The sequence below is a fragment of the Carlito syrichta genome, unplaced genomic scaffold (genome assembly GCF_000164805.1).
Source record: "Carlito syrichta isolate Samal-C Ts95f unplaced genomic scaffold, Tarsius_syrichta-2.0.1 Scaffold314085, whole genome shotgun sequence".
Lineage (NCBI taxonomy): Eukaryota > Metazoa > Chordata > Mammalia > Primates > Tarsiidae > Carlito > Carlito syrichta.
The window spans coordinates 423,126-441,242 of NW_007258181.1; the positions used below are offsets into that span (position 1 = coordinate 423,126).

General features: G+C 38.5%; 1 protein-coding gene across 1 annotated transcript in view; it reads right to left on the minus strand.

Moving 5' to 3' along the window:
* The window catches only part of HSF2BP (heat shock transcription factor 2 binding protein), a 116,315-nt gene that overhangs the window by 32,029 nt on the left and 66,169 nt on the right, over positions 1 to 18,117 (minus strand). The window contains exon 7 of the mRNA XM_008070978.2: positions 10,136 to 10,239. Within this exon, the coding sequence (XP_008069169.1) occupies positions 10,136 to 10,239 (104 nt within the window). The remainder of the gene's footprint in view (positions 1 to 10,135; positions 10,240 to 18,117) is intronic.

Genomic DNA, 18,117 nt, shown 5'->3' on the forward strand with positions numbered 1-18,117 from the left:
ATGTAACCCACAAATATTTGACAAGCATAAGAAATGTAACCCACAAATATTTGAAATATAAGAAATGTAACCCATAAATATTTGACAAGCACTAACTTCCCTATTTTTATCTCCTACTGGGTTTCTTTTGACACCTGACTAGAAAGGGTTTCTAAGATATTATATAACTAAGTTTGCCATCAATAGACAGTGTGCACAGCTGGAAGGCCTACTAATCATATGGAAAATTTAATTAGCTGGAGTTTCATAACCTTATAAAGAACAATAATTCTAAGTACCTAGATCTTTCATCAATGAGTTAATGAAGACCACTCAATGATATCTTTTCTTAAAGAATAATACAGAATTCACACAGAATTATTATAAAAGTTATTCCAATATTTGTGACCTATATTAAAACCACCAAAAATAGAGCAAATATTATATTGCAATAACCTACTTTTATGTAATAAAAGCCACTGTCTGAAGATGAACTGCAAAAGAATACTTAACTCCTAGCCCAAGAAAGTATTAAGAAGGTCACAGTGTATTTTGATGTAAAATATATTAATTCTTGTTCTTAATTATTTCCTTTCCATATTAGATTGAAAACCTGAATATTGGAACCTGATTACCCTTAATAGAGAAAACTCTCCTTTCACCAACAACCCCTCCCAAAGCAACATTACCTTACTACTCTACTTCTTCTCTATTCCTCCTTGAACTATCCCTGTTTCTAACTAAGTCTGTACATAATGGGAAACCTTTTCAAACATCACCAATAATTCTGTGGTCAAATGTTTCTCTCCAATCTTATTTTCTTGACTTTTGAGTTATATCAGACTTTAATGAGCATTCTATTTTTTTCAAATAACTATTTTTTTCTTAAAAAAAAAATCTTTTTGAGTTGGAGTCTCACTCTGTCGCCCAGGCTGAGTGCAGTGGTACACTGGAGGCCAGCCCAGTGTCAACATGCTGGGCTCCGGCGATCCTTCTTCCTCAGTCTTCCAAGTAGGCAGAACTACAGGTATGTGCTACCACACCTGGCTAATTTTTTATTTATTGTAGAGACAAGGTCTCGCCAAGTTGCCCAGGCTGGTCTCGAAATCTTGGGCTTAGGCAATCCTCTCACCTCAGCCCCCCAAAGTGCTGGGGTTACAGGTTGAGCCACCGAGTCTGACCTTTAAAAATTTATAAAGCATTTCCATTTACTGTTCTTCTAAATTCTCAAGGCCATCCTGTTCCAAACAGACAGAAACATTTCTATTTTGTAGATCACAAGTCAGAGTATCACAGAATTGAAAGAACTTGCTCAGAACCACAAACTAACAGCAGGAGAGGGACTAGGCACACCTTCTGAATCTTCAACTGCCTCTCCTAACTTAACTCCTACAGGGCCTCCATGCCTCTGCCAGCCTTGCTAGGTGATGTTCTCCACACTCCCAGTTTCTATGCTTTGTCACTTCCTTAAGAATGAATCCCAAGCCCATGCCACTAGTCCATCATGTGAATTCCAAGTTTCTCATCTCCAATTACTTTTTATCTATTTCCATTTGGATTTTTTTTTTGTACTGTGACCTCAAACTGCATGTCCCACACCAAACTCATCTTCCTGTGTAAACTCACTCCCCTTTCTAAATGTGCCTATGAGTTAATTATACACTGATTAGACTACAGTAAAGTTTAGATTGCTCTCTGCTTGTTGGACATAAGAAAGCCAAGTGTTTTCTGACATCTTTCAACATACGATGTAGTCATTTGACCACTTAATTCTATCAACAGCTAAAAATCAAATGCTTAGATTATGTTTCTTATTATAGTTATGTAAGCTTTGATTAATCAAAGAGAACAGTCTCCAGACCCTTTTGTGGAAAGGCTGACATATTTGTTTTATTGGACTTTCTTAAGGACAATTTCAAGTCAGTAAGGTTAGCAAAATTTTCTTAAAGACAAAAACCATATTTGTTGGACTAACAAGCTAAACATTGGGCTAATGCAGAAGTGTTAAGAAATGGCTGACTAACATAATAAAGCATTTATATTTAAAATCTTCTGAGAATCCCTCAGAAAGGATTTGCATTTTTCTTTAAATGGGGATTGTATTAGTCAGGATTCTCCAGAGAAACAGAACCGACAGGATATGAAGATGGATGAATGAATGGATAGGTAGGCAGACAGATAAAGAGACTTATTAGAAGAAACTAGCTCACAATTACAGAGGCTGAGAAGTCCCAAAATCTGCAGTCAGCAAGCTAGAGACCCAGGAGAGCCGATGGGTAGTTCCAGTCCAAAAGCTGGAAGGCTCAAGACCCAAGAAGAGATGATACTTCAATATGAGTCCAAAGGCAAGAAAAGACCCAGGTCCTAGCTCAAGCAGTCAAGAAGAAGGAGTTCCCTTTTACTCGGTCTTTTTTTGTTTTATTGGTCTTCAACTGATTGGATGAGGCCCACTCATACTGGGGAGGGCAATCTGCTTTACTCAGTCTACTAATTCAAATAATAATTTCATCTAGAAATACTCTCACAGACACAACCAAACTAATGTATGGCCAAATGTCTGGGTACCTCATGGTTCAGTCAAGCTAACGCTTAAAATTAACTCTCCTAGTGGCGACCCAGGTGGTCTAAATGAAAGCTTCAAGCCTGTATGAAAACTAGTCTCTTAATTCTCAGAAGGGATTTTCTCCACTATGCTCATTGCCAAAGGCTAAAATAGATGATTTTTCTGAAGACCACAAGGATCTGGGGAGTATTTTCATTTTACCCTTATACCGTGGGTAAACACCTTTAGGAGTTCCCTTTTAGGCTATTCACTGGGGTGGGACCTGGGCTTTGTCCTGTCCCCAATACCCTGTGAGCTATGAAAACTGATGGTCAAGTTTGAAAAATAGGAACAAATGTAGTGGCTCATACCTGTAATCCCAACACTTCGGGAGGCCAAGGTAGGAGACTCCTGGATCGCTAAAGGCCAGGAGTTCAAGACCAGCCTGGGAAACAAAGCGAGATACCATTTCTACAAAAAAATAAATTAGCCAGACGTGGTAGCATGTGCCTTTAGTCCCAGCTACTCAGGAGACTGAGGCAGGAGGATTACTTGAGCCCAGGAGCTGGAGGTTACAGTGAGCACTCCAGCCTGAGCAACAGAGCAAGACCCTGTCACTAAAAACTTTTTTTGAAAAATGCTCTTAAAGCAAGAAACTAAGGTCTCTGTTAACGTCTGTCCTCCTGCTCTCACTTGACTTTTGTGCTCTGGGTATAACTATCTTTTTTTCTAGCACAGAGGAGTACATTTTAAAATGCTTTTTTGCTTCTCACCCAACATTTTGATTTTGATTATTTGGTAAGGAGAGTTGGTTAGGGATCTAGTTCATCATACTCTTGGGTCCCAACTCATGACCTGGATGGGTGGATGACAGGGAGACCTGTAGGAAGCTCTCAAACCAAGATGATGGTGGCTCAAAACTGGATGGCAGTGGCAGACAATGATCAAATTCTAGATATGGTTTGAAAGTAGAACCATCAATATTTCCTAACAAATTGGATGTGGGTGTGAGAGATAAAAAGGAATCAAGAATCACTCAAAGTTTTTTAAAAGTCTGACAAACTAGAAAAATAGAGTTAGGGTTAAATGATATTGGGATTTCGTCTGAGAAAAGATTGAGAGTTTAGTCTGAACACACTGAATGTGAATGACTATTAGATGTCCAAGTGGAAATGTTAAGTAGACTGTTGGATCTATGAGTGTGGAGCTTGGGAGAGAGGTCTGGGCTGAAGACACAAATATGGTAGAATTTGATCCATATTTCATGTTACTCAGACAAGCCAAATAAACATAAGCCAAATACATATTTATGTCCATTCAGTATTGTAAACATGATAGGAAATGAAGTATTACTGTTATAGGTGTGATAATACTAGATTGCATTAAGTTCTATAACATGTAACCATCCCAATACACGTTGTCTTCATCAGCTATCTGCAAGAGTTCTTGCCAGTTCTGTGGCTTAAGAGGTATGTGAAGAATGTGGACAAAGCCTGGAAAAAAGCCAGTCACATAGTTGAATAAAGAGAAGAAAAATGAAGTCCAGCAAGGTTAAAGGAAATGAGATAATTTAGTCAGAGATGATTAACAGCTACTGGTGCTATACTCTGGATCACAGAAGTTTGAATTCTTGCAAGTAACTTGTCACCTTTAGATAAAAAAATAAAAATAAAAGAAAATGAGTTTTCACAGCAGCATGAGATATTTAGATTAGAAATAAAAAGGAAAACTAGCACCTATTTAACATCTACTATATTAGGTGCTCGCTGAGACAGTATCATATTTTAATATACATTAGGATCCTTGAGGTAGAAATTCCTATTTTACAGACCAGAAAAGCAAGACTATAAGAGGTTAGGTAAGTTTCCAAGTAGGAAAACTGCAATTCAAATCTGAGCCTAACAAGTCCAATCCCACGTTCTTTAAAATATATAAAATTTCCTAAGAGGGGAAATTGATAAAAGCAGGAATTGATTATTGAAAGGGACAATTAGATCTTTTTTCCTAGATCTTTTAAAAATTAGAAGAGTTTCTTATCTAAGATATTTTCATAAACTAGATCTGCCCGAAAGTAAAGGAATAGAATAAGCCAGTTTTCAAATTTTCTTATCCTAAGCAGTTAAGATAGTCTAGCTTCTGAAAACAGCAACATCACTACCACCAAGCACCAAAAAGTACAAATTATTCAGAGAACTACTTTTATTGCTATTTTAGTATTCTATAAAATATATATATTCACCTTCTTAAAACACATACCAAGCCGGGCTCGGTGGCTCAGCCTGTAATCTCGCGCCTTTGGGAGGCTGAGGTGAGTGGATTGCCTGAGCCCGCGGGTTTGAGACTCGCCTGGGCAGCGAGACCTCATCTCTACAATAAATCAAAAAATCAGCCGGGCGTGGTAGCGCACGCCTGTAATTCCGGCTACTTGGAAGGCTGAGGCGGAAGGATCACCGGAGCCCAGCACGTCGAGGCTGCGGTGGCCGGAAGCGGCCACTGCACTCCAGTCTGGGCGACAGAGTGAGACTCCAACTCAAAAAAACCCAAACAAACAAACAAACAAAAAAACACATACCAAATTCTATAACAAATTTAAATTTTAAGTGGGTTTCTATGGTGTAGTGATTATTATGTTTGCTTCACAAATGGAAATTTTTAAGTTAAAGTAATTTCATACATAACTCAGGGGTCAAACACTCTGGGCTTATGTAGACCTTATTTTGTTTGACTTTAGAACGAATGATTCTGAAAATATCAGTTAAGATGACCTTATAATAGAATTATGGTGTTTGGGGCTATACTCACTATGTTGAAAGAACCAGTAATTGTCTTCATGGATAAGAAAGCATGGGATTCCCCAAAAGCAAAAAATTGCATTAACACAACTTAACAACGACCCCATATTGTCCATAACCTAAAGGTTAAGCAGGAAAAAACCACCTGAGTCAAAGAACACTCTGAAGAGTGTCAAGAACTAACATTCTTGAGTTGCTTCCTACAGACAGAGCTGCATAAATTAAGATAGAAGTCAAAACAATTTTCATTCACCCCAGGAAACTTCTGAAGTACCACAGCTAGAAAGGCTATAGAGAACATGTAGTTTAAGCTCCTCTTTTTATGACAAAGAAAACAATTCAGAGGCTGAAGGATCGCTGTCTGCAAGGTAGCCTAAATAGAGACGGACATATTGTTTAAAGGCAACTGTCTCTGAAGCAAAGTGATGCCAAACCCAGTGTCAACTAAAGATGAGAGGTTATCCAGAACTAAGGCATTCATCTCCAACACACTTCCTGCTGAAAAGCAGTCCCATAGAGCGGTTAAGGGACAGGATCTGGAGCTAGGCAGTCAGGGCTTCAAATCCTAGCACCACCACCTAGTAGCTGTGTTATCCTGGATAAGTTGCTTCGCCTCCACATGCCTCAACCTCTTCCTCTATAAAATAGAAACAATATTTACTTTATAGGCATATTCACAGAGATAAATCTGTGAATGTATGTAATACACTTAAAGCAGTGACTGGCATTCAAAAAGTATTAGGTATTCTTATTTAATTGTCCTCTCTCTCACACTACCACTACATACCACAAACTGGCATTGTCTGCTTGCACATGGCCCATAACAACCAGCCTAGATAGTTGTCCTATAAGTCAGGTCTAGAAATCAATTCTGATTTTACAATTCTCAAGAGGAAAGAATGCTGTCTCGCCAAGTATCCAACCCTGGTGGACAAGTGTTATCATGGAGTACAAATGTAGCCCCCTCAAATTGTGGAAGGTCTAGGGCTGTACCACACTTGCAAGCTAACAAGTTAGCATGGTACAATTTCACAGATGCTGGCAGAAGACACAGACTCTTGATTCCGAGACAAAGAACTTTGTTACAGCAGCAGCCACAGCCAGAGTATCAGCATTTACGCTGGCTGAAGATGCAATTCTGCAGGGTCATCCACATGCCATGGGCTGCATCACAGGAGAGGAACCCCAAGCTCAGGGAAATCAAATATTTTATAATGGGAATAACGCCCTTTGCCCTAGATGGAAACATTATCTTTATTACATGGGTATAAACAAACCCATCCTTTGGTTTGGAGGGAGACAGTATCTCTTTCTTCTCAGGATATTCCCTAACACACATCCTTGAAAAGACAGCCAGAAACAAAGGAGGTCAGTTCCTCTGCTCCTAATATGTGAAGAAAAAGGAGTGATCCCTGTGCTCCAAAAATATCTAAATAAATGAACACTTGTGTTCATGGATTGGAAGACTCACTATTGCTAAAATGTCAATTATCCCCCAAACTGAACTGTTGATTCAGCACAATACCAATAAAAATTCCAACAAGATTTTTTTCGTGGCAATTGACAAGCTGATTCTCAAATTCATATGGAAAGGCAAAGGGCTTAAAAATAGCCAAAACAACTTTGAAAAAGGAGAACAAACTTGGAGGATGTACACTACCTGACTTTAAGATATAGTATAAAGCCATCAAGGTTTATTATAAAGCATGATATTGACTGGCATAATGACACAAAAATGAATCAATGGAACATAATATTATGATTCCAAAACTAGACCTTTATATATGGGGGTACCATAAAAATATAAATACATTTTAAGAGATGCTATCTATGTATTACTTTTCAAAGTTGAATTAAATTATGGTAGCAATGTGTAGTATGACATTTGTTCTATCGCGCTTCTGTCATTTTCTTTGACTGTTCTGACTGTCACATGGTGACACTAGCATTCATTTGATTAATTCCATCTTTTTAGTAAACATCATACTTAAAATGTGTATGCATTTTTTTGGCAACCCCCCACCCCCACCATATATCAACTGATTTTCTATAGAGGTGCAAAGACAGTTCACTGGAGAAAGGAGCCTTCAAAACAAATGGTGCTGGATCAGCTAGACAGCCTTATGCAAAAAACAAACAGAAACATCTCTTACCACATACAAATATCAATACAAATCATATATCGAAATGTAAAATGCATGACTATAAAACCATTAGAGGAAAACACCTTTGAAACCTTGATTTGGGCAAAAATTTCTATACCAAAATGAAGATTCATAAAAGAAGGAATGATAAATTAAACTTTATCAAAATTCAGTTATTTTGCTCTTTATAAGATGCTCTTAAGAGAGTGAAAGACAAGCCAAACTGGAAAAAAAATTTTTTTCAATATATCTGACAAAAGATTCACATACCAAATATATAAAGAACTCTCAATACTCAATAGTAAGAATCAACCCTATCATTTTTTAAATGACTACAACTTATGAGCAGACACTTCCTCAAAGCTCTATGGATGGAAAACAAGCACATAAAAAGTTGCTCAGCATCACCAGTCATAACAAAAATGCAAATTAAAACCTCAGTGATATACCACTATTCCTTTACTGGAATGTCTAAAATTAAACAGAATGGCCATACTAAGCATTGGTGAAGCTATGCAGCAATTGGAACATTAATACATTGTTGGTGGGAATGTAAAATAGTACAACCACTTTGGAAGACAGGGTGACAGTTCTGTCAAAACTAATATACACCTACCATATGACTCTGCCATTCTACTCCTAGGCACTTACTCAAGAGTAATGAAAGAAGGATGTCCACATAAAGACTTGTACAAAAATGCTCACAGCATCTCTATTTATACTAGCCAAAAGCTGGAGACAACCCAAAATTCCATCAATAGCTGAATAAATACACCAATTGTGGTATATCCACATAATGGAATACTATTTAGCAAAACAAAGTAATTAACTATTAATACACTCAGCAACATGGATGAATCTCAGATTATGCTGAGTGAAAGAAGCGAGGAAAACATACAAATTTTATGATTCCTGATATAGTTTGGACATTGTCTCCTCCAAATCTCATGCTGAAATGTGGTTTCTGGTTGGAGATGGAGCTTGAGGGAGGGAGGTGATTGAATCTGGAGGCAGACCCCCTCATGAACAGCTAAGTGCTATTCTTGTGGTAATGAGTTATTGTTCTATTAATTCACACCAGAGTTAAATGTTTAATAGAGTCTGGCACCTCCTTCTCTCTCTCTCTCTTGCTCCTGCTCTCCCCATGTGACATTCTAGCTCCCCTTGCCTTCTGCCACAAGTAAAAGCTTCCTGAGGCCTTACCAGAAGCTGAGCAGATGCCAGTGCCACGCAGAGCCATGAGCCAATAAGCCTCCTTTCTTTATAAATTACCCAGTCTCAGGTATTCCTTTATAGCAATGCAAAATGGAGCAATACATATCTATTTATATAAAACTGTAGACAATGAAAACTAAACTATGGTGCAGAAAGGAGATGAGTGGCTCTGGAAAGCGGGGAGCAAAGATGCTAAAAGGAAGGAAGGGCACAAAGTGCCTTTGAGGTTGATGGGTTTGCTCATTATCTTGAATTTGGTAATAATTTTACAAGTGAATATACAGTTTATTGCATGTCAATTATAACTCGATAAAGCTGTTTAAAAAAATAAGCATTCATCACCATGTGGAACTAAAGCTCAAAGATAGAGACTAATTTGAATTATGAAACAAGAAAGGTCAATTTGTTGGCACACTTGAGTGAAATGTATACCCATTAAATATATAGTGTTAAAATTATAATGACATTGGGACAAAGCTTTAGGTTAAATTGGTGGTAAGAGTGAAGAGGAAAAGAAGCAGTAAAGTCATTTACTTTAAAGAAAATTTTAAAACACACATATACTATACATGTGTACCCCTCGACAATTTCTTTCTATCAAAATTATTTAATAATAGGTCTTCTTCCTGATATTCAGAGCCACATAGTCTACATATTGTTCATGAAGAATGGGATAAGTTGATGCTACTTACTAGATGTTTTATAGAAAGTTTTTCTTTATACAATCATCAGTAAATTGAAAGCAATACTTCAAAACAGAACTAAAAACATCTTAGCATACCAATGAATTTTCTTTATAATCTGAAATAATTTTTTTAAAGAATGAACATATTGAGATGATCACTCCTACTTTCGAATACTATCAAACTTTCTCCAGTTACACAGGAACAAGTGTACAGTAGCCCCCTCTTATCCCCACGTTCACTTTCCACAGTTTTTTGCTCACAGTCAACCACAGTCAGGAAAAATTAAATGGAAAATTCCAGAAATAAACAACTCATAAGTTTTAAATCACACATCATTCCAAGTAACACGATGAAATCTCATGATCCCACTCCATCCCACCAGGGATGTGAATCATCCCTTTGTTCAGCATATGCAGGTGTATACACCATGCACCCTTTAGGTCACTTAGTAGCTGTCTCAGTGATCAGGTCGACTGTTGCAGTATGGCAGCACTTGTGTTCAAGTCACCCTTATTTTACTTAATAACAGCCCCAAAGCACAAGAGTAGTGGCGCTGGCTTATTATAATCATTCTCTTTTACTATTAGCTGTTGTTAATCTCTTACTGTGCCTAATTATATGTTAAATTTTATCATAGATATGCATGCATAGGGAAAATATAGTATGTATGTGTACATATATGTGTGTGTGTGTATTACTATGTAAAATACACACTGCGTATATATAAAACACCTGCATAAACTGCACAAGGAGCTGTACAGATGACCACCACCTTACCACTCAAAAGCCACCACAGCAAAGGGATGAATCCTGGACTCTCGCTGATATATTTCAAGCCTTTCAAATTGATGCTCACATTGTACAGGGACATCAGCATTAACCTGAAATGTAAAAGAAAATAGTGTTGGAATACTGGTCCATCCACACTACATTTCACACTAAATATTTCTCATAGTTAAGAGACATTTTTAACAGTTTAGAGTGTTCTTCACATTTCAAACATCCAATTCTACAATCTGGATAATAGGTATAGTAAGTAAAAGGTATACAAAGTAATGTTTGTCTATGTGAGGCAACAGGAAAAAGGGAAACTTTAGCAATGTTACCCCATAATACCACCTTTTATAGGCTCACATGATCAAGAGACTCCAACAGGACCTCACAGGAAATCTCACAATATTGATCTCTTTTATTCTCCATCCTGCATTAATAGACAAGTAACCCTCAATTCATATGTGTACTGTACTCTCAAAGTTCAATTCCGCTATCTAAAATCTAATGGTATCTTTTCACTCAACAAACACTAAACATGACATCTAGGTAGCCAGGTCAGAACATATAAAACTGCTTAATCCACAGCATGAGGGATAAAGAGTACTACAACCTCAACCATACCTCACAACCAACAAAGCAGTCTACTGAATAGAATAGGACTTCACAAGTTGTTTCAGGAATTAAACTACGACTGACAAGGCAGAGTCTAATGAAAGTTGGAAATGATAGAACTTTGTTTTCTGCAAATACTATAGAATAGATATCCCAAACAACATAAAAGCCTAGACAATTATTTTGGAAAGTCTTTTAACATAATAAATGAACTTGTAATAAATAAAAAGAAAAACATTCCAGCCAGGAACAAAGTGAGAGCACAAATTCTGGGAGATACATGTAAATGATAGATTCCAGAAGACTAGAGCTTCAGTTATAATGGCTTCATGCTAAGGGACAGAAGGAAAAGCCTCAGACAGATACAGACAGGCATTCGGATCACAGGCAGTGCAGAAAGCCAGAAGAGTAAACTTTCAAGCTGAGCATGAATCCAATTTTTGGCAAGCTGAAAAATTCCCAAGCAGTAATTTTAACATATAGTAGACCTAGGACAGGAGCTCTCCTCAGTTTCCTAGACATTAAAGAAAAGGATCTCAATCTAGTTATCAAAGAATTCCCACAATACAATACTAATAAATGTGAGTTTATAATAAAAATCATAATAAAACTTTTAAAAAAAATTGTAGTCTCATTCTGTCGCACAGGCTGGAGTGCAGTGGCACGCTCACAGCCACCCCAGCGTCAACCCGCTGGGCTCAGGCAATCCTTCCACCTCAGCCTTCCAAGTAGCTAGAACTACAGGAGTGTGCTACCACACTCAGTTAATTTTTTTGATTTATTGTAGAGATGAGGTCTCACCAAGTTGCCCAGGCTGTTCTCGAACTTGTAGGTTCAGAAAATCCTCTCACCTCTGCCTCCCAAAGTGCTGGGATTACAGGCTTGAGTCACTGTTCCCAGCAATAAAACATATTTTTAAAAAGTAACACAAAGAACCAATGACAGGGCCAGAACCAAATTTTTTTCAAATACTAGAAGCATCAACTGCAGAATAGAAAATGGGTATGTTTAATAGGTGAAGATAATTTTAAATTAAAAACATGATCAAGAAGCCAGGGTTACTATTATGAATGATTAAACAATTCAACAATAACAGCAGAATTTATAACAAATGAAAACTATAATAATCAAAACATAAAACACAAGGGTAGACACATAGGAGAGGAGAAATACAAAATAGAAAATAAAGCTAAAGAAACTATACCAAAAGAGAAAAAAGGAAGAAAGAAAGGTTTGAGTACCTGGAGACTGAAGTCAGAAAGTTCAACATTCTTCCAAGTAGGGTTCCATAAAAAAAGAACAGAGCTAGGCTCGGTGGCTCAGCCTGTAATCCCACGCTTTGGGAGGCTGAGGTGAGTGGATTGCCTAAGCCCGCAGGTTTGAGACCCGCCTGGGCAACTTAGCGAGACCTCATCTCTACAATAAATCAAAAAAATTAGCTGGGCGTGGTAGCGCGCGCCTGTAGTTCCAGCTACTTGGAAGGCTGAGGCGGAAGGATCGCTGGAGCCCGGCAGGTCGAGGCTGCTGTAGCCAGGAGCCGCCACTGCACTCCAGTCTGGGTGACAGAGTGGGACTCCAACTCAAAAAAATAAAATAAAATAAAATAAAAAGAATAGAAAGAATTAAGAAAAAAAAAATTTTCAGAAAGACAGTGGCTCAGACCTTTTCAAAAATGAGTATATATAAACCCTCAGATTCAGGAAGCACACACCAAAAAAACTCAAGAAAGATAAATAAAAATCAATACAAATCTATACACATCACACACAAACTAGAAAACCAAAGACAAAAATATTTTATAAACAGTCAGAAAAAAAGACATGCTATCTACAAAAGAGTAACTACGCTGAAAGCTCAGCTTTCAGTAAAAAAATAGAAACCAAATGACAGGGAAATTCCATTTTGCAAGTACAGAGATAAAATAATAATAAATGTGGAACTACAAACCCAGCAAAAAGATTTTCAGCAAAGGGGATAAAGTAAAAATAATGCCAAAGAAAACCACTGAAATTTTAACACAAACCTGAACTAAAAGAATATGAAGGAGAGACTTCAGGAAAAATGAAAATAATCTCAGAAGAATGTTCTCAGGTACAAGGAGAGATAGTAAGTAAAGGGAGATGTGAGTACACAGAAGTAAACACTGGTGGTAAAGTAGTGATTAAAATGCCTAAAATATGAGGTTTTTTGAAAAACTTTCAACAGAACTAAGATACAGTCCACGAATGAATGTAATCTAGGATATAAGTATAAAAATATTCATCCTAAGACCATTCTACTGTTCAGGAGAGAAAGACAGTCATCAAAGCATGCTTTAAAAGGGCTAATCACGCCGGGCTCGGTGGCTCAGCCTGTAAACCTGCGCCTTTGGGAGGCTGAGGTGAGTAGATTGCCTGAGCCCGTGGGTTCGAGACCCGCCTGGGCAGCGAGACCTCATCTCTACAATAAATCAAAAAATCAGCCGGGCGTGGTAGTGCATGCCTGTAGTTCCGGCTACTCGGAAGGCTGAGGCGGAAGGATCACCGGAGCCCAGCAGGTAGAGGCTGTGGTGGCCGGGAGTGGCCACTGCACTCCAGTCTGGGCGACAGAGTGAGACTCCAACTCAAAAAAAAAAACAAAAAACAAAGGGCTAATCACTGAAAGAAACTGAAGTAAATTTTTAAAACACTAGAAGAAAACCAAAAGAACTCAGAAAATATCTTAGTGACTTCAAAAGAAGGACAAAGAAAGAGAAGGAGGGAGGGAGATTAGAAATAGAACTCAGAAAATCCATAACAAAAAATATGATAGAAGAAATGAACCCAAGTGTTTCACTAATCACAAATGTTAATGAACAGAGTAGTTCTATTAAAAAGCATAAATTGAGCTGGGTGTGATATAATCCCAGGCTGTAATCCCAGCACCCTGAGAGGTAGAGGCAAGAGGATTGCCTGAGCCCACGGGTTTGAGACCAGCCTGGACAACTTGGCAAGACCTTGTCTCTACAATAAAAAAATTAGCTGAGCGTGAGTAGCACATGCATGTAGTTCTAGCTACTTGGAAGGCTGAGGTGGAAGGATTGCCTGAGCCCAGCAGGTCAAGGTTGTGGCTACAAGCATGCCACTGCAATACAGCCTGGGTGACAGAGTGAGACTTCAACATACATGCATACATTCATACATACATACATACATACATACATACATACATACATAATAGATAGTTAGGTTGGATGCAAAACAAATACCAACCGTGTGATGTTTAAAAGAGACATATCTAAAAAGTTCACAGAAAGGTTGAAAGAATGAGAAAAGATATATCAAGCAAACACTAACCAAAAAAAAAGAGGAAGAGAGAGAGAGAGAGAGAAGGTTGAGGTAGCTACATTAATAGGAAATACTTTCCCAGGACCTCTACCTTTTATCATGCACAAAAATGAACTCTAAATGGATCAAAGACCTAAACATATCTCAAACTATAAGAATCTTAGAAAATGCAGGAGACACCGTTATGGAAATTGGAACTAGCAACCAATTCCTGATCAAAACCCTAAGTGTCCACACCATAAGAAATAAGATAGACAAGTAGGACTTCATCAAACTGATGAGCTTCTGCAAAACAAAACAAAAAAAAACCATCAAGAGAGCAGGGAGACAGCCCACAGAATGGGAAAAAATATTTGCCAACTGTGTATCTAGCAAAGGCCTAACATCTAGGATCTACAAGGAACTCAAACACACCAAAAGGAAAAAACAAACAGCCCCATTAAAAAGTGGACAAAAGGCATGAATAGACATTTCTCAAAAGAAGATATACAGGCAGCCAACAGACACATGAAAAAGTGCTCACCCTCACTAATCATCAGAGAAATGCCAATCAAAATCACACTGAGATACCACCTAAGCCCAGTAAGATAAGAATGGATATCATTAATAAAACAAACAACAACAGATGCTGGTGAGGATGCAGACAAAAAAGGAACTCTTCTACACTGCTGGTGGGAATGCAAACTAGTGCAACCTCTTTGGAAGCCAGTGTGGCGATTTCTGAAAGAACTAGAAATTGACCTTCCATATGACCCAGCAATCCTCCTATTGGCAATATACCCAGAGGAACTCAAATCATTCTACAAAAAAGATACCTGTACATGCATGTTTGTTGCAGCTCTATTCACAACAGCAAACACATGAAACCAACCAAGCTGCCCACTGAAACTGGACTGGATAAAAAAAAAAAAAGTGGTACATATACACAATGGAATATTATACAGCCACAAAGAAGGACCAACATATGGACTTCGCAGCAACTTGGATGGATTTAGAGTCTATCATACTCAGTGATCTATCACAAAAACAAAGAAGAGAGTATCATATGTTCTCACTCATAAGTGGACCTTGAACAATTATCATAATACTATAAGAAAGGAATTGGCAGTAGTGGGAAACTGCTAGGAAGGGGGGATAGGATTGGCAGTTGAGGGAAACTTCCAGGGGAGGGAGGGGCACACCTCATCAACAAAGGTACCTGCATAATGAATATTTGTATACCTAACCCTGAATTGTACCCCACATCTTTAAAATAAAAAAAGAGAAAATACTTTCAGAAAAAGCATTTTTAAAGATATCGAGGTTATAATGCTAGAAGGTTCAGTTCATTAGGAGGCTATTATTCTAAACTTGTATGCACCTAATACAGTCTCAAAAATATATAAAGGTTATATTGATATAACTACCAGAAAAAGCTGACTTGTCCACAATAATGGAAGATTCTAAGACATCTCTTACAGTACTTAAAACATTAAGCTGATTCTCTGATTCACCATGTAATTAAACTAAAAATCAATTTTTAAAGTTTTTTTTCCTCTTTTCATTTTCGTTTAAAATTGTGGGGTACAATTCAGGGCTAGGTATACAAATACTCACCATGCGGGTACCCTTATCGATGAGGTATGCCCCCTCTTCCCCAGGCAGATATCGAGTACTGTCAATCCCACCTCCCCACCCCCCAACCCCTCGCTGCAGTTTCCTGCCACTTTCACTCCTTTTCTTATAATAATATGGTAGTTGTTCAAGGTCTATTTATGAGAACATGTTCAGCCTCTGTGAAAATCAGTGTGGTGATTCCTAAAAGTTATGAAAATTGACCTTCCATATAACCCTGCAATCCCAATACTGGGAATATACACAAAAAGAACTCAGGTCATTTTAAAAATTTTAAAACCCCAGCTGGGCTCGGTGGCTCAGCCTGTAATCCTGCGCCTTTGGGAGGCTGAGTGAGTGGATTGCCTGAGCCCATGGGTTCGAGACCCGCCTGGGCAGCGAGACCTCATCTCTACAATAAATCAAAAAATCAGCTGGGCGTGGTAGTGCATGCCTGTAATTCCGGCTACTTGGAAGGTTGAGGCGGAAGGATCGCCGGAGCCCAGCAGGTCGAGCCTGCGGTGGCCGGGAGCAGCCACTGCATTCCAGTCTGGGCGACAGAGTGAGACTCCAACTCAAAAAAAAAAGAAAAGTTTTAAAACCCCAAACAACATTTAGAAAATTAAAAGAAGTCTAGGTGTGGTGACTCATACCTGTAATCCCAGAACTTTGAGAGGCTAAGGTAGGAGGACTGCTTAAATCCAACAGTTTGAGACTGGCATAAGCTACATAGTGAGATCTCATTGCTACAAAAAATTAAAAAATTAGCTGGGCATAGTGGTGCTCTCCTATAGTTCCAGCTACTTGGAAGCCTGAGGCAGAAGGATCGTCTGAGCTCAAGAGGTCAAGGCTGTGCTGCCGCGAGCTAGGATTGTGCCAATGCACTCTCGCCTGGGTGCAGGAGTGAGACAAAAAAAGAAGGAAATGGGCGTGGTGGCTCAAGCCTGTAATCCCAGCACTTTGAGAGGCCAAGGCAGGAGGACTGCTCAAGCCCAGGGGTTTGAGACCAGACTGGGCAACTTGATGAGACCTCATTTCTACAACATATCAAAAAATTAACAGGGCATAGTAGTGCACGTCTGTAGTTCCAGCTACTTGGAAGGCTGAGGTGGAAGGATCGCCTGAGTCCAGCAGGTCGACACTGGGGTGGCTGTGTGTGCGCCACTGCACTCCAGCCTGGGCGACAGAATGAGACTCTGACTCAAAAAAGAACAAAAAAAAAAAAAAAAAAGAAGAAGAAGAAGAAGAAAATTAAAAGTATACTTGTATAAAAATAGTTCAAATAAGAAATTATAGGAAAAAATAGGCAATATATAGAACTGAAAAATAATGAATATTAAGCCAAACTTGTCAAGTAAAGCTAGTGAAATATACATATACATACACACACAGCCTTAAATGCTTATTCTAGGGGGAAAAAGGCTAAAAATGAATGAGCTGCAGCAACAGCAGAGTAGCCTCCTTTGAACTAACCCTCTCACCAATAAAATAATAAATTCTGAACAAAACATAGGAGCCTGTTTAAGGGGACTGGAAAGTAGCCAAAGGTGTCAGAAACTGGAGATAAGTGTCCCCTTAAAAAAAATAAGAATTTTTTTTAAAATAAGGAGGGCAAATATGTTGAGATTTAGGCAAGATTACACAACACAGGGCAGCTGGCCCTCAATCAGAAATCTATGGATGACCAGCTTGAGAGGGAAGACCACAAGGTCTGGGGTTTACAGAGTGTGAAGAAAGGGAAGAGGAAACCCAGAAAGGAGGATATCAGAACAGGAGAAGACCTGCAGTGTACATGAAAACCCTGCTGGTTTGTGGCTGGCCTCAGAAGATACAAGTGTGAGGCAGAGGGAATGAGGCTGCAAACTAAAGTGAGGTACAGATGTGGCTGCTGAGCCCGTCTGGGGAGCCTGAGTTTGGATGTGAGTCAGGCAAAGCTGACAACTGGCTAGGACAAACACTCTTCAGGAAAAGATAACAGTCAGAGTCCCCACAGTTGATCTCCTGCAACATCCAGTATACGTGTCATCAGATATGTAACTAGCAGGGCTATAAGGATGCAGAGAGTAAGGCACTAGCTTTGAATGCAAATTTAAGAGAGTAGCAAAATGCTCTGTAGTCAAGACTTTTTAAAGATATTGTAATTTAATTATTTTTAAAAAGCAAAATTAATGCAAAATTTCCATAATAAACAACAGAGTAAAATTTTAAATGTAGATGGAACCGGTCACCGTGCCATGCCAAGACATATTGGAGGCTGAGGCAAGAGGCAAATCAGTAATACTGATCAAGTCCATTAAGAAGGGGCTAAGTAAATAAATTATGGTACATGTAATACATGCGGGCCACAGAAAATTTTTATAAGTTTTATGTTAAAATACCCAGTTTCCTCACTATACTTAGTTTGTCAAAAGTAAGCTCCATGGCTTATCTTTATCGTCTCACAGACTACTACAGTAAGACTGGACATAATAAGTA